Source organism: Pituophis catenifer, unplaced genomic scaffold (genome assembly GCF_029215685.1).
Source record: "Pituophis catenifer annectens isolate HBS135680 unplaced genomic scaffold, rPitCat1.0.hap2 SCAF_1, whole genome shotgun sequence".
Classification (NCBI taxonomy): domain Eukaryota; kingdom Metazoa; phylum Chordata; class Lepidosauria; order Squamata; family Colubridae; genus Pituophis; species Pituophis catenifer.
This window is the reverse complement of record NW_027256881.1, coordinates 222,176,701-222,197,203: the sequence shown is the minus strand read 5'-3', so window position 1 is coordinate 222,197,203 and position 20,503 is coordinate 222,176,701. Positions and strand designations below refer to the sequence as shown.

General features: G+C 36.9%; 1 protein-coding gene across 3 annotated transcripts in view; it reads right to left on the bottom strand.

The window, feature by feature from the left end:
• The window catches only part of ZNF148 (zinc finger protein 148), a 47,953-nt gene that overhangs the window by 14,229 nt on the left and 13,221 nt on the right, over positions 1–20,503 (bottom strand). Inside the window, exons 2-5 of one of the 3 annotated variants that reach the window (XM_070949568.1) lie at positions 10,388–10,733; positions 6,814–6,942; positions 4,518–4,641; positions 3,932–4,015 (exon numbers count right to left, since the gene is read on the bottom strand). In XM_070949568.1, coding sequence (XP_070805669.1) covers positions 3,932–4,015; positions 4,518–4,641; positions 6,814–6,942; positions 10,388–10,717 — 667 coding nt within the window. In that variant the 5' untranslated portion in view covers positions 10,718–10,733. The remainder of the gene's footprint in view (positions 1–3,931; positions 4,016–4,517; positions 4,642–6,813; positions 6,943–10,387; positions 10,734–20,503) is intronic. The other 2 variants (XM_070949648.1, XM_070949727.1) reach the window with 2 other exon arrangements.

Sequence of the window (20,503 nt, the reverse complement as noted above, 5' to 3'; positions counted from 1 at the left end):
AGTTCATTTAGCAGCCTATTACAATGTGCGATTATAATGTATACATTCAAATGTAAAGCTTCAAGAGAAATCATCAGTAACTGATGGTAGCTATGGTTATGTTCTACATAATTGAAATATAAATTACATGATGTCATACCCCCGTCAGAGCCTGAATCTGCGGAGGAAGACCAGCCAGAACTGGAGCCAAAGGAGATCAAGGGGGCAGCTTCGTTGGCTTTGGAGGAATGTGGGGAAGAACATGCAGTAAACATGAGAGACAGAGCTCAGGCGATGAACAAGGACCACTCCCTCCTGATCCTCGAGCACGGAGAGTGGAGAGAAGACAAGAACAGTGCAGACTGACCCGATGACTCGGGAGGAGAATGCCGCACCCGTCTTCTCAAGGCACACCTGGGGACTGAGGCTTAAGGAGATGCTGTGGGGAGGGGCATTTGTCGGGAACAAACACTGAATTCATGGAGTGTTGAGTTCTGTTGCCGACATTTGAAGTTTTCTGGATTTCTTTCTTTCTTTCTGGCTTCCTGGAATAATTGCCTTGTTCCTTTATTTCCTGGACTCATTGACTTGCCCTGCTGGATTTCTTGCTGTGCAGCCATTGTGCTCACAGCGCTGTGCTGGATTACTTGCAACCAGAGGCTGCTGGAGGTGTCTGTGTGTATGTCATCACTTTGCTCTGGGACTTGTCAGAAACGTGGGAGCGTTTGAGAAAATTTGGAGCAATAAAGGGGCAATTTGAACTGTCAGCTGACTGTGTTGCCTCTGTGCCGTGCTCCAGGTCATCACACGACACCAGCTTGGGAAAGGTACAAATGAAGTCCTACACAGCGCAATATACCCTTTGCCAAAGTCGCTACCTGAACACACAGACTACATATGATCAAGAATTCAGTTATCAAACCTATCTTCCAGATTAAGAAGAGTCCCAATGCAGAACTGAGACTTTGTATATAGGGACACCACTTCAAAATATTCTGGGAACTATACTACAAGGTAGAGGTCACAACCCCCTGGCCAAGGACTGATACTGGTCTGTGGCCTGTTAGGAACAGGGCTGCACAGCTGGAGGTGAGTGGCAAGCGAGCGAGCAAAACCAAAACCATCCCCCTGGTCCGTGGAAAAACTGTTCTCCACAAAACCGGTCCCTAGTGCCAAAAAGTTGGAGACTACTGATAAAGGAGAAATATAGGACAGCTGGAGTTTAATAGCTTGAAAATCAGTAGAGTTTATTCCTGTTCATCTATATTATTGAGGTAATTAGAAACACTAGACTACTATTTGTACCTCAGCTAAAATTTGGGATTTATGTTAACTTGTTAGAGGAAAGAAAATGAAACTGGAAAACTATTTCTTTAAAACAATTTAAAAGGCAATTGAGGTAATCCTTGATTTACAACCATTTATATAGTGATCGTTCCAAATTACAACGGCACTGAAAAAAGTGACTTACAGCCATTGCAGCATCCCTGTAGTCATGTGATCGAAATTCAGATGCTAGACAACTGACATGTATTTATGACAGTTGCAGTGTCCTGGGATTCTTTGGCGATCTTCTGACAAGCAAAGTCAATGGAGAAGCCAGATTCACTTAACAACTGTGTTACTAACTTAACAACTGCAGTGATTCACTTAACTGCTGTAGCAAGAAAGGTTGTAAAAGGAGGCAAAATTCACTTAACTTCTATCTTGCTTAGCAATGAAAATTTGGGGCTCAATTGTGGCGGTAAGTCGAGAACTACCTTTAGTGACTTTCCTGCATATGAACGGAGAAGCAAAATCTAAACATCTTCAGAGAACAAAAAGATTTCTAAATATAAAATGCATTTTAATTATGTCCTGAATTTCAGTGACCTGGCCCTTGAAATCTAAATTAAATGCAACTAAAATACTGAAGCAGAATTTTACACACAGAAAGTTACAGCTTATACATTCCAGTTCTCCCTAGTCAAACCCATTTGCAAGGAAGCATCGGAAAAGAATTTAGAGAATTTTTGCTACACAGTTTATGGATCATCTGATATTATATACAGTACTTACAGTATATAATCCTAATACAGCTATAGCAATTATACAAATTGCATACTTTGGGATTTTAACATTTATTTATTTGTTTAAAAAGCAACTGTTGGTAGCTTTAAGTAGGACTACAGGAAAGAAAAACATGCAGCAAATGTAACATCTTTCCCAATCTATCCTTCCCCATTTAAATGGGCCATAAGGGTACTGATAACCAGCTTTTTTTCTCCTTTACATGAAAAGTAATACTGTCAAGATTCTATTTTGGGAGGAAAAAATGATCACCAGGGAAAAGGAAATGTCACTTTCTTTTCATTTTTGATTGAAGCTTCCTATAGCTAATTTTTATTATCATTCTGGGTAGCACTTTGGATTCTGCTTCCAAAGGATGCTCTGCAGTGCATGAAAGCATGAATGTTGCTACTGTCTCACTACCAGAGCAGCTGCAAAATCCCAGGAAAGGGTGGCTCTATTTTAGTATATTTGCTTTCCCGCACATTCTGAAACACGTTCTGGAAATCAAGTTCGAAGCTATACATAGCTCAGCTATTATTTATCTTAGAGGAGAAACACTGCAAGTTTCAAACATGCCATGTACCAATATAGACTAATACAATGGAATTACAGGTTTATTGAAGCTTGTTTGTAATTCCTTAGCTGGCTTTCCCAATTGTAATTGCCCTGTCACAAACAGATTACAAATCCATTCTATCTGGGTCCTACTCCTTTCATGTCATCATCTCTTCCAAGTAACATATTGCTTTTTTTGTTGGGCGTCACATCTTCATAAATTAGAAAAGTGTATATTCCAATAAACTGCACAAATTAAGCGGGTTTATGCATATTTAAAAATAATCTGAATAATTAATCTGAGTGCATCTGAAGTATTTTTACAAGTGACATCTAGAATATATTCAGGCAATCTTTCCTCTTTGTAAATGTTGGAAATCTTTTGGAGAAGTATTTTTTATGCCAAATATCCTGTATATGCTAATCATTTCAATTTACTGTGCAGAATGCTTACATATCCCTAGAGTAGAAAATTAGTTTTTGAAAATAAACTGTATGTTTACATACTTATACTAAATTGTTTAACTAAGTACATATCAACAATATTGAAGAACAGCAGCAGAAGAAAGCCAGGAAAAAAAAGATAAAAATTAAGCATAGTTTTGGAAAAAGCAGAGGAGTCAAGATGTCAAACCACAAATCCAAATACTGTTAAAACTAAGATGCAAGCATTCCAAGATTTGTGCAGGCAAGTTTACTGTGAAAAAAACGCTATTGTGTTTCTCAAGGTTTACATACAGACCAAAAGATACTAAGCATTAGTAATTTTACAAATTTGAAATATCTCACCAAGCAATACTTAGCTTATGTGCAAGTTCTACTTTTCAGAAAGAGTTTGAAAATTGGCATCTAGAAGTCCAAGGGGACTGTACTCCTAAATAATTATGGAAGCAATGAAAAGGCATGCACCAAAATGCCAAAAACCTACTAATGTCAAAGCGGTTTAGAAAATGTGGTTTTCCTGAAGTAGATTTTTTAAGGCACAAATGCAGTATAACTGTCTAATTTTGAATCTTTTTTCTTCTATTATCTGTTGCTAAATCTCTACCTCATTTTTAATTTTCCAAATGAAAGTTTATAAAAGAAAGGTGCAAACATTTATACAACAGGCACTTGGGCTTTAATACTTTTGGAATATTCCTTTTTATCATTTACCCAACAGTAAATATTTTGCAAGCAGTGTTTGTATCAATTATCAACACTTCACCACTTCAAAAAAAAAAAAAAAAGCAAACTGAATTGTATACCTAAATTCTTTCATATATTAAAACAAAGCTGCCTAAATCACCCCAAACTTGGCCATGATTTGGAGAATTGTTTAAAAAAATATCAGCACTATACTCACCAGTATGAATCTTCTCATGTCTCTGTAGAAGGTACTTCTGTATGAAACGCATCTCGCACTGATTGCACTGAAATGGTTTTTCACCTTAAACAATATAATTCCACATCTGTAAGTTAAAAGCTACATACATTCATTTCTAAATACTCTCTTGTGAAATGAAATAGTTAACTATTGGAAGCCAGCAACCAAGTGAGCTCCCAAATGTTTTAATTTAAAAAGCCTACCTAAACTCTCTGGAATAAAATAGTGCTCCTGAGACACTACATAATATATATTTAAAACCTTCATTGGCCAAGTAAGAAACCAGAGTCTATTTTATAAACAAACCAAAATACGTTGCTTGTAAATAGAGTACATAGTATCTCTGTGTAAGAGCAACACAATATATGTTAATTGTAAGGACACTAATTCTTTCTGGTATTTTTTGACACCTTGGTGCATGAAATACCTAAGCTTAGATGCCAGATGTCCTGCACTTCGGAATCTAAAATATACATTACTTTATATTCATTATTCAGTCAGTTGTTTCAGATTGTTAATAAAAGAAACAATTTAAATTCAAATTCAAATTAAATTCAAGCAGTACCTGTATGAATGAAGACATGTCTTTGTAAATGGTAGTTGGTTCTAAAGGCAGCATTACAATGCTCACAAATGTGAGATTTGGTAGTTTTCAGACCAAGTGATCCATCCTCATTTATTGTAAGGATCTATTTTTAAAACGGCAAAATTCAGTCTCACATTAATTTCTGAATAATTATATTCAATGCAAATTCATACTCAGAAGAGGGAAATTAAGCACTTTAGTATCAAGCCACAATGCAAAATAAGGAGTTTATAAAGGTGGATGAACTGTAATTATTTCCTTCGGTGATATAACAGTGTTATATTTTCAGTGTTTGCAATATAGGTGAACAGTTTGCCTCTTGAAGTTCCATTGTTGGAGGTTTTCTAGAAAAAATTGGACAACCATTGTCTGGGATGGTATACCCTTGTCTTAGAACAGGGGTATCAAACTAAAGGCCCGGGGGCCGGATTCGGCCCAGGGGTTGCTTATATATGGCCTGCGGGGCCACCCTGGAAACAGTGAAGGACCAGCCTGTGGTGGCTCTGTTTTCGCTGGCAGAGGGTTGCAGGGGACCATGGCAGCCGAAAAGGGAGCTTGACAGCCCATTTTCACTGGCAGAGTGCTTGGGCTACCACAGGCGCTCCTGACATGAGTGACGTTGAGCTGGCCATGCCCACCCTGCCCATGCCCCCCCAAGGTCAAAAACAACCCCGATGCGGCCCTCAATGAAATCGAGTTTGACACCCCTGCCTCAGAAAAACTCCAAGGTCCCTCCCAGCCCTATGATTCTATGTAAATAATAAAGTAGAACAGCTAAAAACATGTTGATACTATTGCTGCTGTAACATTTTTTTTCTCTTAACACCGGCATCCTGCAACAACTTTAAATGACCTTTCTGGGAGACCTAAGAAAAACAAGCAGCAAAATAAGCTTACAACTTACAAACTTTTTGCTTACAAATACTTTGTTTGTGGGATAGCCATAGTGATATCATAGTGTGTAATTTGGTCCCTTGCTTGCAGATTTTCAGTGAAATTTTAAGATTTCTTTCAAAGGAACACCATTTTTAGTCTTAATTACATGTTCATGCATAAGCGGTATGTTGATTCACCTTGCCTGACAGCTTCAGCCAGGCTTCTCTGCCCGGCAGAGTCCATGCTATCTTTAACCTTCTGTGTGAACCATGAATTTTGTCTTTAGTATTTAGAAAGCTATGCACTTTCAGCTAAAAGTGCTGAAATTTCACTAGAATTGCTGTTTTAAAAACACAAATATACAATTGGGGATTCTTAATCCCTAACCACACATATGAAACACAGCAGAAGGCATATTAACTGTCATGCTCTAATTAGGTTAAATTATAATTTTCAAAGTCATTGTTTAAAAAGACCTCTTAAGTAACACTCAGATGCCACTTTTTGCAGGCAATTTTGAAACCTAGTTTATATCATACTGAAAAAGTCTGACGGATAATGAAAAAGGAGAACATGGTTCTTTTACTATTTTCAGATTATGAATGAAACAACTATGTGAAATGTTTAACTGGTTCTGCATACAGTTAATGAACAGTTAGAAACTGAATTAAACAGGGGAAATATTTCAACAGTGATTATTTTCAACAGAGACAACATTTGACATTCTCAATCTTAAACCTCACAGTATGAAACTTGCCACTTAGGACATACTGCTGAGTGGAAATTAATGAGGACAAATAATTGGAGTTCACATTTGCAAATGGCCACAGTGTAACAGGGAGTCTGAATTTAAAAATATGTCTTTCATTCCCAAGATTTTACTCATTTTTGACTTAGTTAATGGAAGGAAACTCAAGCTGTAAAACCTTAAATAATAAGGTTTAAATCAACACAATTTCTTTCAAATTATTACAGCTATGATTATCACCTTTTCATTGTAAGATAATTATTTCATTTCCGATACACACAGTGATTACTTTCAGCACTAATGCATTGCATGGGTAAAAATAAAATTCATAAAATCGAGTGTTATTTAATTTACCTCAATATTAAGCCCTTATTAAAGCTGTGTTATTCATCTAAGTGTTCATTTCTAAATGGTCTTTGTACAGCATAATTATAGAAAAAATATTTAGAGAAGGTCTTTCCTGAGATGTGAAAGTACACCAAAGGCTTATGCTGTGAAAAGAAGTTCAAAGAAACATGCCATGAATATCTTTGCTTTAGAACTGTTGCTAGGTGAATTTATTATTGGCAGATAGTATTTCCAATGAATAGATGGATTCTATGGTAAATCATCGTGCCCTTTAATTACCAGGTCTTTAATTAATTGTCTTACCTTTGCTGGAGAACGCTGCTTTCTTTTCTTCTTCTTTTGCATATCTATGCCTTCTCGCATTAACTTTTTGTCCCGTTTCTGCTGCTCAGCCACATCAGTAAATGTAATTTCTTGTTTCACACTGATCTGCTAAAATAGAAAATGCACATATTCTAAGAAATAATGGCAAATTCACTTGGAAGGGCTCTGTGTTTTTTACTATGCTGGATGGGGGGTGGGGGAAAACTTTAATTGTTTATTGAATGCTCTACTGATTTTGCCCTCTTGTTATACTTTCAAATACAGTTCTACTTGAATAATGTGCTATATATACAAATAAAAACTTGATTTATTGGAACAAATAGAGAGATTCCATGTCTATTATTGCCAACTGTATTAAATCAGATAGGATTTCCTCAGTTGTGATATAACTACACAAATAAGATTTGTGGATTTCAGGAATGATATTATTTAAATAATGTAAGATGACACAAATACAATGAAAATTTTGTCCACTGCATCTGAGGTTCATTACGTTAAAGTCTGTTAAACTGGAGATTTATTGAAAACATGTTTACTTAAATATTTAAAACAGATAGACCATTTTAAATTTCTGATTCATGACAATGCAAAAAGTAAATTCTCCCTCAAATTAAGCTCAACTTCTGATGCCAGATGGACATGATTACATGGACCATCCATCCTGTTTTCTTGGCAACAATATTGAGGTCATTACCACAGACCTTATCCTACATGTTTATTACTTCTCAGTCTTATGAAGCCTTGGGACTCCCAGATAGTCTGTCTACTTCTCAACTATTAATCAACTCTGTGTTTAGCTTTTCAAATTCAGATAGAGTCAACTAGGATCTGACATTTACTGTCTTAGTCATAATATGCAGGAATGCCAATTTTGCAGTGGAAACTTGAGCCTAGAAAGAAATTGGCTCACTGCTCAAAAAGGCAGTAATTAAATGGGTACCTAGGTCATAGTATTTCTAACCTAAATTTTTGATTGCTATTTCTCAGAGTTGCAATATAATTCTCAAAAGAATGTGAGGTTCCAGGATTTCTTTGACTGAAATTAGTGTTGTTTTTCCTACAGAATAGCAATTACTGTAATTCTTTAATGTTTTCTTGAAAAGACAACTTACATTCAAAGCAGGTGTTAAAAGTCAAAACAGGTTATTTCCCACAGAGAAGTAATACGCAAATGTGTTCAGTTTGGCATTAAGATTTAGACACATGGCTTTGTTCTACCTAAGTGTTTATAATAAAATTCTCATGTTTTATGTTCTATATCTCATTTCCCTTCCCAAGATTTTTAGCAGAATCTTCAATTGTAAGATCACAAGGCAAAATCTGACAACATACATAATGAATTAAAACATACAAGCAGACCTTGCTTAGCAACTGCCTTGGGTAGCAATCATTTGATATTACAACTGTGATTTTAAAAAAGTAATTTTGGGACCAATGCCCACATTTAAAACCTTTGCAGTGTCTTTCCCTCTCTCTCAGTCATGCATTTGCCACTACAGTCAGTTAGTATATGCCGCCCTATGCCTGATCCATTTTTTTCTCTCCCCCCTTTCCAGTAGAGTGGAGAGATTGTCTAAGCAAGCTAGTTGCTCCTGAACTGAGTTTTTTCAATGTGTAACTGCTTCCTAAAAAGTTCTAAGGCAAGTTAACAAGCTCAGCTTTCTGAACTTAATTAGCAGGCTTAATAGCTGCTGCCTGTAACTGACAAGACTTTAATCATTTTCACAACTTTGACTTTTATTTGCCTTCTAAGTAGCTCATGCTGAGAGCAGTCAGCATGCTAGGCAAACAGCTGGCACAAGCATATTTTTCAGTATGTATTTCCCATTGTGTGTCTGACTATTTTCTTGTAATCCCTTCTTTTCCAATAAATATACAAACATTACTTTCCTTCTTGCTGATTATCCCAGCCTCAGAGTGAATATTCCAAAGGCAGGGGGAGGGGGGGGAAAGATTCTAAGACAGTGGTCCCTAGCTTTTCCAGCTTGGGGGCCTGGCCCTGGGAGGAGGAGGTATGTGAGTGGCAGGCGAATGCACGCTCCCTCCAGTCACACAAATGGCGCTTCACATGCAGGAGGAGGATGCTTGTGCTCGCACATAAAGCTCCACTTGTTTGGAGCTTCGCACACGAGCACAAGCACCCTCTGCTTATGGAGCTTTGGGCATGCGTTTGCCTGCCACTTGCACAAATGGAGTTTCACATGCACATGCTTGCCCAATTTCTCCTGCAGCCCACTTTTGAACAGGCCCTTGGGAACCCCTACTCTAAGGGTAGAGTTCTGGAAACCTTACCCACTGTTTGGCTGACCTGGCTGTTTAGGGTTGTAGCCTTCTGACACAGTAAAGTAAAAGAAAGCTGAAGTAAAATCATAAGCACAATCACACTCATGTGATTTTCTACTGAGTGAGAGCTTTGCTTAATGACCAAGTTGCTGGTTCTAATTGCTGATCGCTCAATGAGGACCACCTGTAGTTGCTGATTCTCAAGCTCAGAAATTCTTCAATTAAAATTAACAAAATTGAATCTTTGTTTCATCTTTTCAGAATCAAGGTCCCCAAGTCTTGAGCTATCTGCAGGTCTGCCTACACATACAATTTTTATATGGTGAATGAAAATCCATATCTAATTTGCATAAACTTTAGATCTGATGAAGAGGTGAATTTTACTGTGTAAAATCATCTCAGAACCCTACAATCTTCAATAAAGTTTATCTTCAGTAGAATTTTTTTGTAAAAGCAGATATAAAAATAACTCATGAAGAACTGTCCCATGATAAAGTTTTTGTAAATCTTTCTTTTTTTAATTATAAAACAAAATTTCATCAACATTAGTCAAATAGTTTGGCTTAAAGGCAAATTTATGCTTGTAAAATGCTCATATCAGCTATCTTTGTCTTTCATTCAGGATCAAAGTCATCTTGTACGGTATATACACAAAAAGTACAATGCCCCAGCAGGATTTTCAGTGCAGCTTACTACCCCATGTCCATCCACTGCATTGTTCCCCACTACATTGTCAATCCCTCACTTTAATTGCCATGTTTGTTGGCTTTTCTGCCTTCCTTCAGTCCTTCTCAGTGCCTTCCTGCCCACTCTCCTCCAATCCTACTCTTCTATTCATCTGCTTAAAGGCTGAAACTTTTCTAAGTATTTCAAAATGAAAAAGAAAATAAACCTGCAATTCTGGAGGAGGAGAGTGTCTACAGTATTAATAAAGGAAAACTCTTTTTCAGTGTCATAATCCCAACAGCAATTTTAAGAACCATTACTCTCTTTAGACCACAGAGAAGAGGCTAGAAAGGTCTTTAGTAACAAACACATAGTGTAGTACCAAGGACACACACAACTAGAAAAACTGGAGGAAATTATCTTACAACAACCTTTTAAAAATATATATTTTTTCCACTGTTGACTTCAAACCAAATCAATCATTGATTAATGAAATAAGATATCCATAAAGCACTGCCTTTTTCTCATGATTATCCTTTGCTCACACTTTGAAACAATCTCTACATAATCGCCGCAGGCAAAATTAGAGAAAGAAAATACTTACAGGAACATTAACTGCGTAATGAAGCCCTTGAGGAAGTCTGTCTTGTCCCTCCATGTCATCATCATTTTTCACTGTCTCTTCATGAACCATAAGTTCATCATGAGGGATCATTTCTTGCGGTCGGAGTTCAGTTTCTTGTAAAACTTCATCTGCAGAAAGAATTTCTTGACGTGCCATAGCCCGGTCTTGAAGCACTGCCTCTTGCCGTTCCACAGAAATTGCTGACTGGTTAGAGGTGGCACCCATTCCAACCATATCCCTCGATGACTGCATCTGTTCTATGCTACCACATTTAAGAAACAATCCTCCGAGCTTATCTTCAATGTTCATTCTTAAGTGCAGTAACCTATAAAAATGGAATTAATAAACCAAGTTAAAAACTATATATGAGATACATCCTCAAATCTTGCTGACAGCATTGCTGAAAAGAATATTTCCTGACTAAGTGCAGTGTAGGGAACACAATATATACTGCTCAAAAAAATAAAGGGAACACAAAAATAAGACATCCTAGATCTGAATGAATGAAATATTCTTAGTAAATACTTTGTTCATTACATAGTTGAATGTGCTGACAACAAAATCACACAAAAATTATCAATGGAAATCAAATTTATCAACCCATGGAGGTCTGGATGTGGAGTTACACTCAAAATTAAAGTGGAAAAAACACTACAGGCTGATCCAACTTTGATGTAATGTCCTTAAAACAAGTCAAAATGAGGCTCAGTAGTGTGTGTGGCCTCCATGTGCCTGTATGACCTCCCTACAATGCCTGGGCATGCTCCTGATGAGGTGGCGGATGGTCTCCTGAGGGATCTCCTCCCACACCTGGACTAAAGCATCCCCCAACTCCTGGACAATCTGTGGTGCAACGTGGAGTTGGTGGATGAAGCGACACATGATGTCCCAGATGTGCTCTATTGGATTCAGGTCTGGGGAACGGGTGGGCCTGTCCATAGCATCAATGCCTTCGTCTTGCAGGAACTGCTGACACACTCCAGCCACGAGGTCTAGCATTGTTGTGCATTAGGAGGAACCCAGGGGCAACCGCACTAGCATATGGTCTCACAAGGGGTCTGAGGATCTCATCTCGGTACCTAATGGCAGTCAGGCTACCTCTGGCGAGCACATGGAGGGCTGTGCAGCCCCCCAAAGAAATGCCATCCCACACCATTACTGACCCACAGCCAAACCGGTCATGCTGGAGGATGTTGCAGGCAGCAGAATGTTCTCCACGGCGTCTCCAGACCCTGTCACATCTGTCACGTGCTCAGTGTGAACCTGTTTTCATCTGTGAAGTGCACAGGGCGCCAGTGGTGAAGTTGCCAATCTTGGTGTTCTCTGGCAAATGCCAAACGTCCTGCACGGTGTTGGGCTATAAGCACAACCCCCACCTGTGGACATCGGGCCTTCATACCACCCTCATGGAGTCTGTTTCTGACCGTTTGAGCCGCCACATGCACATTTGTGGCCCTCTGGAGATCATTTTGCAGGGCTCTGGCAGTGCTCCTCCTGTCCTTCCTTGCACAAAGGCGGAGGTAGCAGTCCTGATGCTGGGTTGTTGCCCTCCTACGGCCTCCTCCATGTCTCCTGATGTACTGGCCTGTCTCCTGGTAGCGCCTCCACTACGCTGGACACTACGCTGACAGACACAGCAAATCTTCTTGCCATAGCTCGCATTGATGTGCCATCCTGGATGAGCTGCACTACCTGAGCCACTCCGTCTCATGCTACTACTAGAGCGACAGCACCGTCAGCATTCAAAAATGACCAAACCATCAGCCAGAAAGCATAGGAACTGAGAAGTGGTCTGTGGTCACCACCTGCAGAACCACTCCTTTATTGGGGATGTCTTGCTAACTGCCTATGCTTTCCACCTGTTGTCTATTCCATTTGCACAACAGCATGTGAAATTGATTGTCAATCAGTGTTGCTACCTAAGTGGACAGTTTGATTTCACAGAAGAGTGATTGACTTGGAGTTACATTGTGTTGTTTAAGTGTTCCCTTTATTTTTTTGAGCAGTGTACTTTACTGATGAGACAAAATCTAACTACAAGAGATTTATCAATCCCTTCCCAGAAAATGAAGTACATCACTCCCCACCCCCAACAAATAAAATATTTCAGGTCAACCTTAATTCTCAAACCTGGCAATTATACAGAATCAAAACCATACACATTACTAGAAAAATACAGAAAAGGATGTATTTGCCCTACAGATTTAACACTACGGCAGTGAGTTTCTTGCTCCCTATGTAACTGGGAGTCATAGGACATTCAGAAGATTTCCTCTTCTAAGAATGGGGTAAGGCTCAGATTTCCAAGAGGAAAAAAAACCCCTCTAGCATTGGATTCCCCTCTCCCCAGACTGTCTAAAAGCTTCAGCAGATTTTTTTTTTTAAACTGAAATTCCAACATCAGAAAAGGGGAAAATGAGGAACATTGGAGACCATACTAGATTAAGCAAAACTTTGGATCTGTGGAATCCAAAGGTCTCCTATTCATCAACCACACTCCCAAAATAGGAATACGTATTTATACCAAACCTAATTTCCCTCCCATTACTTGCAAAGGGGAAAAACAGTAAATAACTGCCATCCTCACTTTGGCTCTGTAGCATGAGTGCAGCAGGGCTTTGAATATGAGAGGCTACAATATAAAATCAAAGGCATAAAAGACTGCCCTATTAGAAATCAGCATTATAAAAAAATACAGGAATCTATATTTGCAAAGTGGAAACCTAATTTGCTAGCATGTAATCTATGCCAATATGATTTAATTATGGAATATTTTAAGTACAAAAGAATGCTTAATTTTACCCACTTAATGTGCATTTTCTATCACAAAGTAGCTTCCAAGGGGTCTTCAAGGACAGCCTCCTTGAAAAGAGAGAGTTCCGGTGTCCAATTGTGACGTGATTAGAGCATGAGTGACTGCCTGAAGGGCCTCCCAATCTGGGAACAGACACAACTGGCACACCAGATGGATCTGTGCAAAGGCCCTCCTAGCCATATCTGCAACCTGCTCTTTGACCTCCAAACTGCACTCCAGTCTCAAATGAGAAAGTTCAACACAACACCAAACTGGGATGTTTGTAAACTGATTTAATATGTCAATTCCTCTAATAATCCATAAATGCAAACACATTCAGAATGGGATTATCCCAAAATGTAAATTTGTTACCGTACAAGAATTAGAATTACCTATATATTTCTGCCAGTAATATACACTTTGCTGCCTTTATAACTGAAAATTCAGCAGATTCTCAATTAAAACAAATACCCAAAGAAACAATTTTCTGGAATGGAATGGAATGGAATGGAATGGAATGGAATGGAATGGAATGGAATGGAATGGAATGGAATGGAAGTGTGATTGGACACACAAGGAATTTGTCTCTGGTGCATATGCTCTTAGTGTACATAAAAGAAAAGATACAATAAAAAAAATGTATTGGTAGGATGACATAATTTACAATTGCGCCCAGGATTATTTATTTAACCTGACTATTTGAATTCTATAGAAAAGAAGCTAAAATAGTCAATGGTAAGAGTTGAAAATCAGGAAAGTTAAAATCCCTGTTATAATCTACCACCCATAATTTAGATAAAAGAAATACTAGGGGAGTGTTGTTCTTATTAAAATCATTCTTCAAAACTCACCAAACCTGCTTCAAGTTCCTTAAAAGTATTATCAAGGAATTATTTCTAAGAATTTTAGAATATTATTACATTTGTCTTTCCTTATAACAAATAGGAAAGATACATCTTTCTCTATTATCTATCCATTTATATAAAAATAAATCAGAATAAAGACTTATTCCGATTAATTGAATACCTAATAATTTACCAAACTGTGGCATAATAGCAATAAATTTTGCCACAAAATATTCATAATTTCCAATAAGACATAATATATTATCAACATAAAAATAATTTGTTCAACTCTAGCCACTTTTATGGCCAGAATGTCCTTTGACTGATTGACAAAAGAGGTCAAATTAAATATAAGAGGAGAGGTCACACTTGATAAGTTTCATCAAACATCTTGACAGATAAAGAAATAGTCCCATCTGTAATGATCCTGGTCTTTATATAAATTCAACAAATAAAAAAGAAGGAAATCCATGTTTGGCCAAATCTTGACTCAAAAATTTCAACTACTGCTTATTAAAGATCCTTTCTTCACCTAATGAGAAAATTATTGCCAATTCTATTTTTTTTAAATTAATGTATGCCTACGATATCAATTAATAATAGATAAAAGGCTAGTTGGCCTTTTAAGAAACTAGACTGCAGGAATTAAAATAAAAGTACCACAAACTTCAATTTAACTATTTAGGAAGATAGAGTAACTGTTAAATCTAAATATACTATATCATAGTTCTTCAACCTTTTTGGCTTTGCAGACCAGCAGGGAAGGAGAGGGAATGGTTCCGTGCGCTGTTCATGCAAATGGAGAATGCATGCATGCGCTCGCCCACAGCTCCTGCGAATGGAAACGCACACACGGGCTTGTCTGCCACTTCCATGGCCTGGTTCTGAAAGGCTCAAGGCCTGTAGTGGGCCACGGCCTGGGGGTTTGGGACCCTAGTCTATATAACAGGGTTGCTGTCAACATTTTAGTATCAACTTTTATTAAGGAATCATGCAGTAATTTATATAATTACTTTACCAGGCATCAAAACCACTGTTATATTATCTTGATAAAGGAAACTAAAAGAAACTTTATTAAAGCAAGTTTCAATATAACTTTCCAACAATGAAGAAGAATCCATCCCTCTTCATTTTGAATGTTATATTACTAAGGTGGACTAGGAATTTTCTTTTTTTTATAACTTAATAGAAGCTGTTAATTCTTATACATATAAAGGTGCAGCCAGATAATTAACTTGGTGATGTGTAATATTTGGAAGAACTATAGTAGTTAAAATGATTAATATCTCCCTCAGTAACTTTTTCTTTGTTATTATGTTGAGAATAAAAATTTTATATATATATTTTTTATATATATATATTTTCTCAGGTTTTCGCGGGTGTTTGTATGTAGGTCTTTGGTTATTCGGGTCTTCTCCCACGTAAAATTGGAAGTGTCTTGGTGACGTTTCGACGAAGTCTCATTCGTCATCTTCAGGCTGGTGTTCTCGGCTTCTTGCTTCCAGGAGCAATTGCCTGAAGATGACGAATGAGACTTCGTCGAAATGTCGCCAAGACACTTCCAATTTTACGTGGGAGAAGACCCAAATAACCAAAGACCTTCATACAAACACCTGCGAAAACCTGAGAAAACACACACACACACACACACACACACACACACACACATATATATATGCATATTCTTTCTAGCCAGGTTCCACCTATGTAAGCTAAGTTGTTCTTCAGCCCTAGTTCTGTGAAATCTCATTCACAAGTTTCTGGGCTTTTTGTATCCTGCTGAAAAGCAACAACTCTGTGCTGCAATTTGGGAGAGCACAGAGTTGTTGCTTTTCAGCAGGATACAAAAAGCCCAGAAACTTGTGAATGAGATTTCACAGAACTAGGGCTGAAGAACAATTTAGCTTACATAGGTGGAACCTGGCTAGAAAGAATATGCACATAAAAGCCTATGAAAAAAGAAAATATATATATATATATATAGTCCTGAGCATCCTTAGTAGTAATTTGTGGGGTTTTTTTAATCAAGAAGCCAATAATTTCCAAGTCTTTCCCCTTATTCTCTCTATATAGTCTTGTCTTATATAATTCTATCATGCCTGCCTGCCTGCCTGCCTGCCTGCCTGCCTGCCTACCTGCCTATCTATCTATCTATCTATCTATCTATCTATCTATCTATCTATCTATCATCTATCTATCCATCCATCCATCCATCCATCCATCCATCCATCCATCCATCTATCTATCATCTTCTTTCATGTTTCGATCACCCATCTCCCTCATGGTTGAAATTCATAAATGGAATTAAGTTCCAATTGAGCAGATATAAAAGCTTTCTATGTTTCAGGGGTAAATTGGTATATATATATATTCATAAGTCTCTACATTCTTTTCTCCAAATGCTTTTGCTCAGATTTTTTAATGTTTTTTTTTCATGAAGCATAAGCAACAAATAGATATATATGTCTTAAAATGAACCTGAAAACACAAATAAAGTTCACAGGGTGCTTTTCTTTTTTAAAAAAAAAATCTTCAAAAACCTTATTTCACTTCTTTTATAAAATGTGATAACGATAAATAAAACAAAACAATCAAGCATATGTTGGGATCAAAAAAGGAAAATATGAGAAGTATATTTCCTTCAGCCGCAAATTAAAACTGGAAATTTCTAGAAAAGAAAACAAGGTAAAATGGAATCAGAAGTTTTTGTTTCTTTTGTTGTTTAGGTAAACACAGATGTGTAGTTAGTATTATATTAAGGTTATTTTTAGTTTCTGTGTATTTTGTCAGCTTTATTGGCCAATGCCCATGGCCTCTATTCAATCTCATGCTGTTTGATTAAGTCAGGATTTTGGTGCACAGAATTCCCCTTTTCTTCTTACACATCTATATTACCCTGGAATTTATCCAGAATATTATAATTTATTACAGAACTTTGGAGCAGCAATATATAATGTTAGCACTATAATCTCATTTATCATTAATTTTTAATGATAATATTGGCTTATAATTTTAATCATTAAGATTTACATTTTCCTTTCCCTTATTTTTAATAAAATTGATTTTTAAATTATAGATTGGGTATTCTTATCCAACTCTCAAAAAAGGGGACAGATTTACCTAGTCACAGCACTCCAAAAATTATAGGCTACGATCTACAGAGATTTTATTATTGTTGTATAATTCTAATATCATGTGTCATGGCCAATGTTGGTCAGATGCATTCTTCACTTGAGCTCCACCCACCAACTTGGGAACTGCATAGGTAGCCCACACCTAATTATTTATGAATTCCACAGCTCCCCTATTTGCAGTTGGACTATTTTAAATTGTTACAAATTTAGATAATCCAAATTCTAAGTCTTTGCGGTACTGCATCTGGTGCCCCAATAACAAAGCACACCTCTATTTTGGCTTTTAACATACCATTCTTAAGCCACTGCAATAATTTGGTGTTGTACAACTGCCCTTCAATGTATTTTTTAAAATGCTCATGGAGTGCTTTGTTTCCAGGTGTTGTTGTCTGCATACAGTCTACCAGATAGTTCTGCTTGGATCCTGCTCATTCCTATTGTGTCCAAGTATTTTTACAGATCTTTTAGTATGGTACCTAGAACACAAACCACTATTGGCACCATGACTTTCTTTTCCTCATTTGCTTGCTCTCTCTTTATATTTCTCTGCTTTTTCTTTCTCATTGATCCTTCTATCGCCAGCTACTGTGCTGTCAATTATCCACACTTGTTTCTTTGTAACGACAGTCGTAACTGGTTATTATGGAATATATCCTTATTGGTTTGTGTGTGTAGGTTCCATGGGATCCTAACTTTTCTGTTCTTCTTCAACATTGTGATTGGCTTGCTGGTAAGATGTAATTCTTGCCTAGATTCCAATAAATAAGACCACTTTACTGCATCTTTTAAATAGTGCAATCTTCTCACATACCATGTGTTCCTCCTGTTCTTTGCATAACTGACATGTTTTCTCAGTTTTAGCTTTAATTACATTTATATATTGCGACTGTTCTTGAGCCACTAAAATAAGCTCTTCTGTTTCCTTCTTTAATGAGCCTTTTTGAAACCACTGCCATATATTTTCATTTACTAACTTCCCTTGAATGATGTTAAACTACCAGCCATGTAATGGCTTATTTTGCAAATTCTGCATTTGCATCACCAGCTGCTCATTCTAGTTTGGTTTCATTGCTTTTCAGTACTGTATACCTTCCTTTGTTAGGTCGTTTAGTTTATCTTCTTGGCTATGTATTCAGCCAGAAATATTTTTTTTTCTTTTTCAATTGTTTCTTTCAGTTGTACTGCTCCATGTCTGCTTTCATTAAAGGGCATATATGGCTATCCGTCTCACTGTAGGGATGCAGTGTGCAGTCTATGATCATAGTTTTAATCTAATGCTTCTAGCATGCGTCTGTATCTACTTTACAATTCCAGTAGAGTATCAAAAAGTGAGATAACCTAGGTCATAATGGCTTTAACAGCATTTTTATCATTAAGTTTGGACTTTCCTTACCCTTATGTATACGTTAGTTAGAGTGGTTGGACTTCCATTTGTTTAATACTATTCCACCTAATGTTTCAGTCTATCACTCTTAACCTTTTTTTTTGTTTACTACGGTATTAATGATACATATTTATTTAGCTGAAAAATATGTGGCAATATCATTGCTATAATTTTGATTGTATGAAGTTGTAGTTCAATTTTTAACTTTCACTTTCTATATACAGTGGAACTTAAAAGTTTGTGAATACCCATATATGTAGCATTGGATCCTTTTTCTCAATAAATAAAATGTTTATAATAAAATGATTCATTTAATTGGGTTCTCTTTATGACTGGTTTTAGGACTTGAGTGGATAACAAATCACATTTTAGGTCACATTTATTCAGAAACATTGAAGGAGTTCACAAACTTTTAAGAATTACTATAGTTTCAGATAATCCATATATAGGAAGTGCAAAAGCTGAATTGAAGTTTCAGTGTCTGAAATCCAGTCCACATTTTAGTCAAAATTATTAACAGGAAAATCAACAGTGTTACCAATAGTAATAATGGTAAGAGGAATATTCCTGAAATATTATTTCGCTGTTAATGTAATGGTATATGGGAAAAATCGTAGGAGGTAGGATGAAGTGATGCTGCCTAGACAATGGTCAGATAAGAGAATTTTACTCTTACCATGAGGTTGGCCTTAACAAGTAGACCATACAGGAAACACAACCAGATAAACTAATTCTACTTTATTGTAAAGCTGTATTAACAGAATCTTGCAAGTCTGAAAGAAAAATTATTCTGCCCTCACCTTTACAACGCAAGAAATTAGGAAGGGTCCCTTCTTAAATTCTTGCTTGGTCCACTATGCAACTGTGGGTTATCTGACACTTATCTGACACTTCCCCAAACAGCAGCATCTCTTTGCTCCATTACCCAAAGTCTTTCCCACATATTATTAAAGTTAACTTGGCTGATTTATTCACGACTGATTATCAGCTATGTTTCCAAGTGCATTGGGTTTTTTTAATTGTGATTCACTTCAGTCATTTCCAAGCATTCTGATATCCAACTCTGTGATAACATCTCCTTTTTTCACAATTTTCTAAAAGCAGTTTATTAGAAGCTGGTCTTAGTGTTTTATCTATTTCCTTTCTGTTTAATTGGTAACACATTGTTTTTGTAAATGAATTAAATAGTATCTGCTTGAATACCTGATTTTGAAGAGTACCAGTAAAAGTTCAGTTATTATTATTGTTATTTCTCTGCTACTTACTGGTCAGGTACTCAGGTAAAGCAGCTATAGGTAATCCTTGATTTACAACTACAATTGAGCCCAAAATTTCTGTTGTGAAGTGAGATTTGTTTAATGAGGTTTGCCCCATTTTATGACTTTTCTTGCCACAGTTGTTAAATGAATCACTGCAGGTGATAAAATAGTAACACAGTTGTTAAGTGAATCTGGCTTCCCCATTGACTTTGCTAGTCAGAAGTTTGCAAAAGTGATCACATGACCCTGGGACACTACAACCGTCATAAATATGAGTCAGTTGCCAAGCATACAAATTTTGATCACATGACTATAGAGATGTTGCAACGGTTGTAAGTGTGAAAAAGTCATGTCACTCTTTTCAATGCTGTTGTAACTTCGAACAGTCACTAAATGAACTGTTGTAAATCGAGGACTACCTGTACACCAAGGTGGGTCAGGATGTATAAATTCAGAGGATTTCTGAGGGAGGAGAGTTGAGACCTCCTCCCAACTTTCACACAATGCGCTCAACTGTGCCTCTAGTGATCTATATTACAGTCGCCTACCTGTTCAACTGAGAATTAAGATACTAAGAAATAATCAAGTCAGGAACACATAAAATATGGAATTGAAAAAAAAGAATATTCTTTTTTGAAGGATTTAAATGTCACCATATATCCAACAACTTAAATTCCAA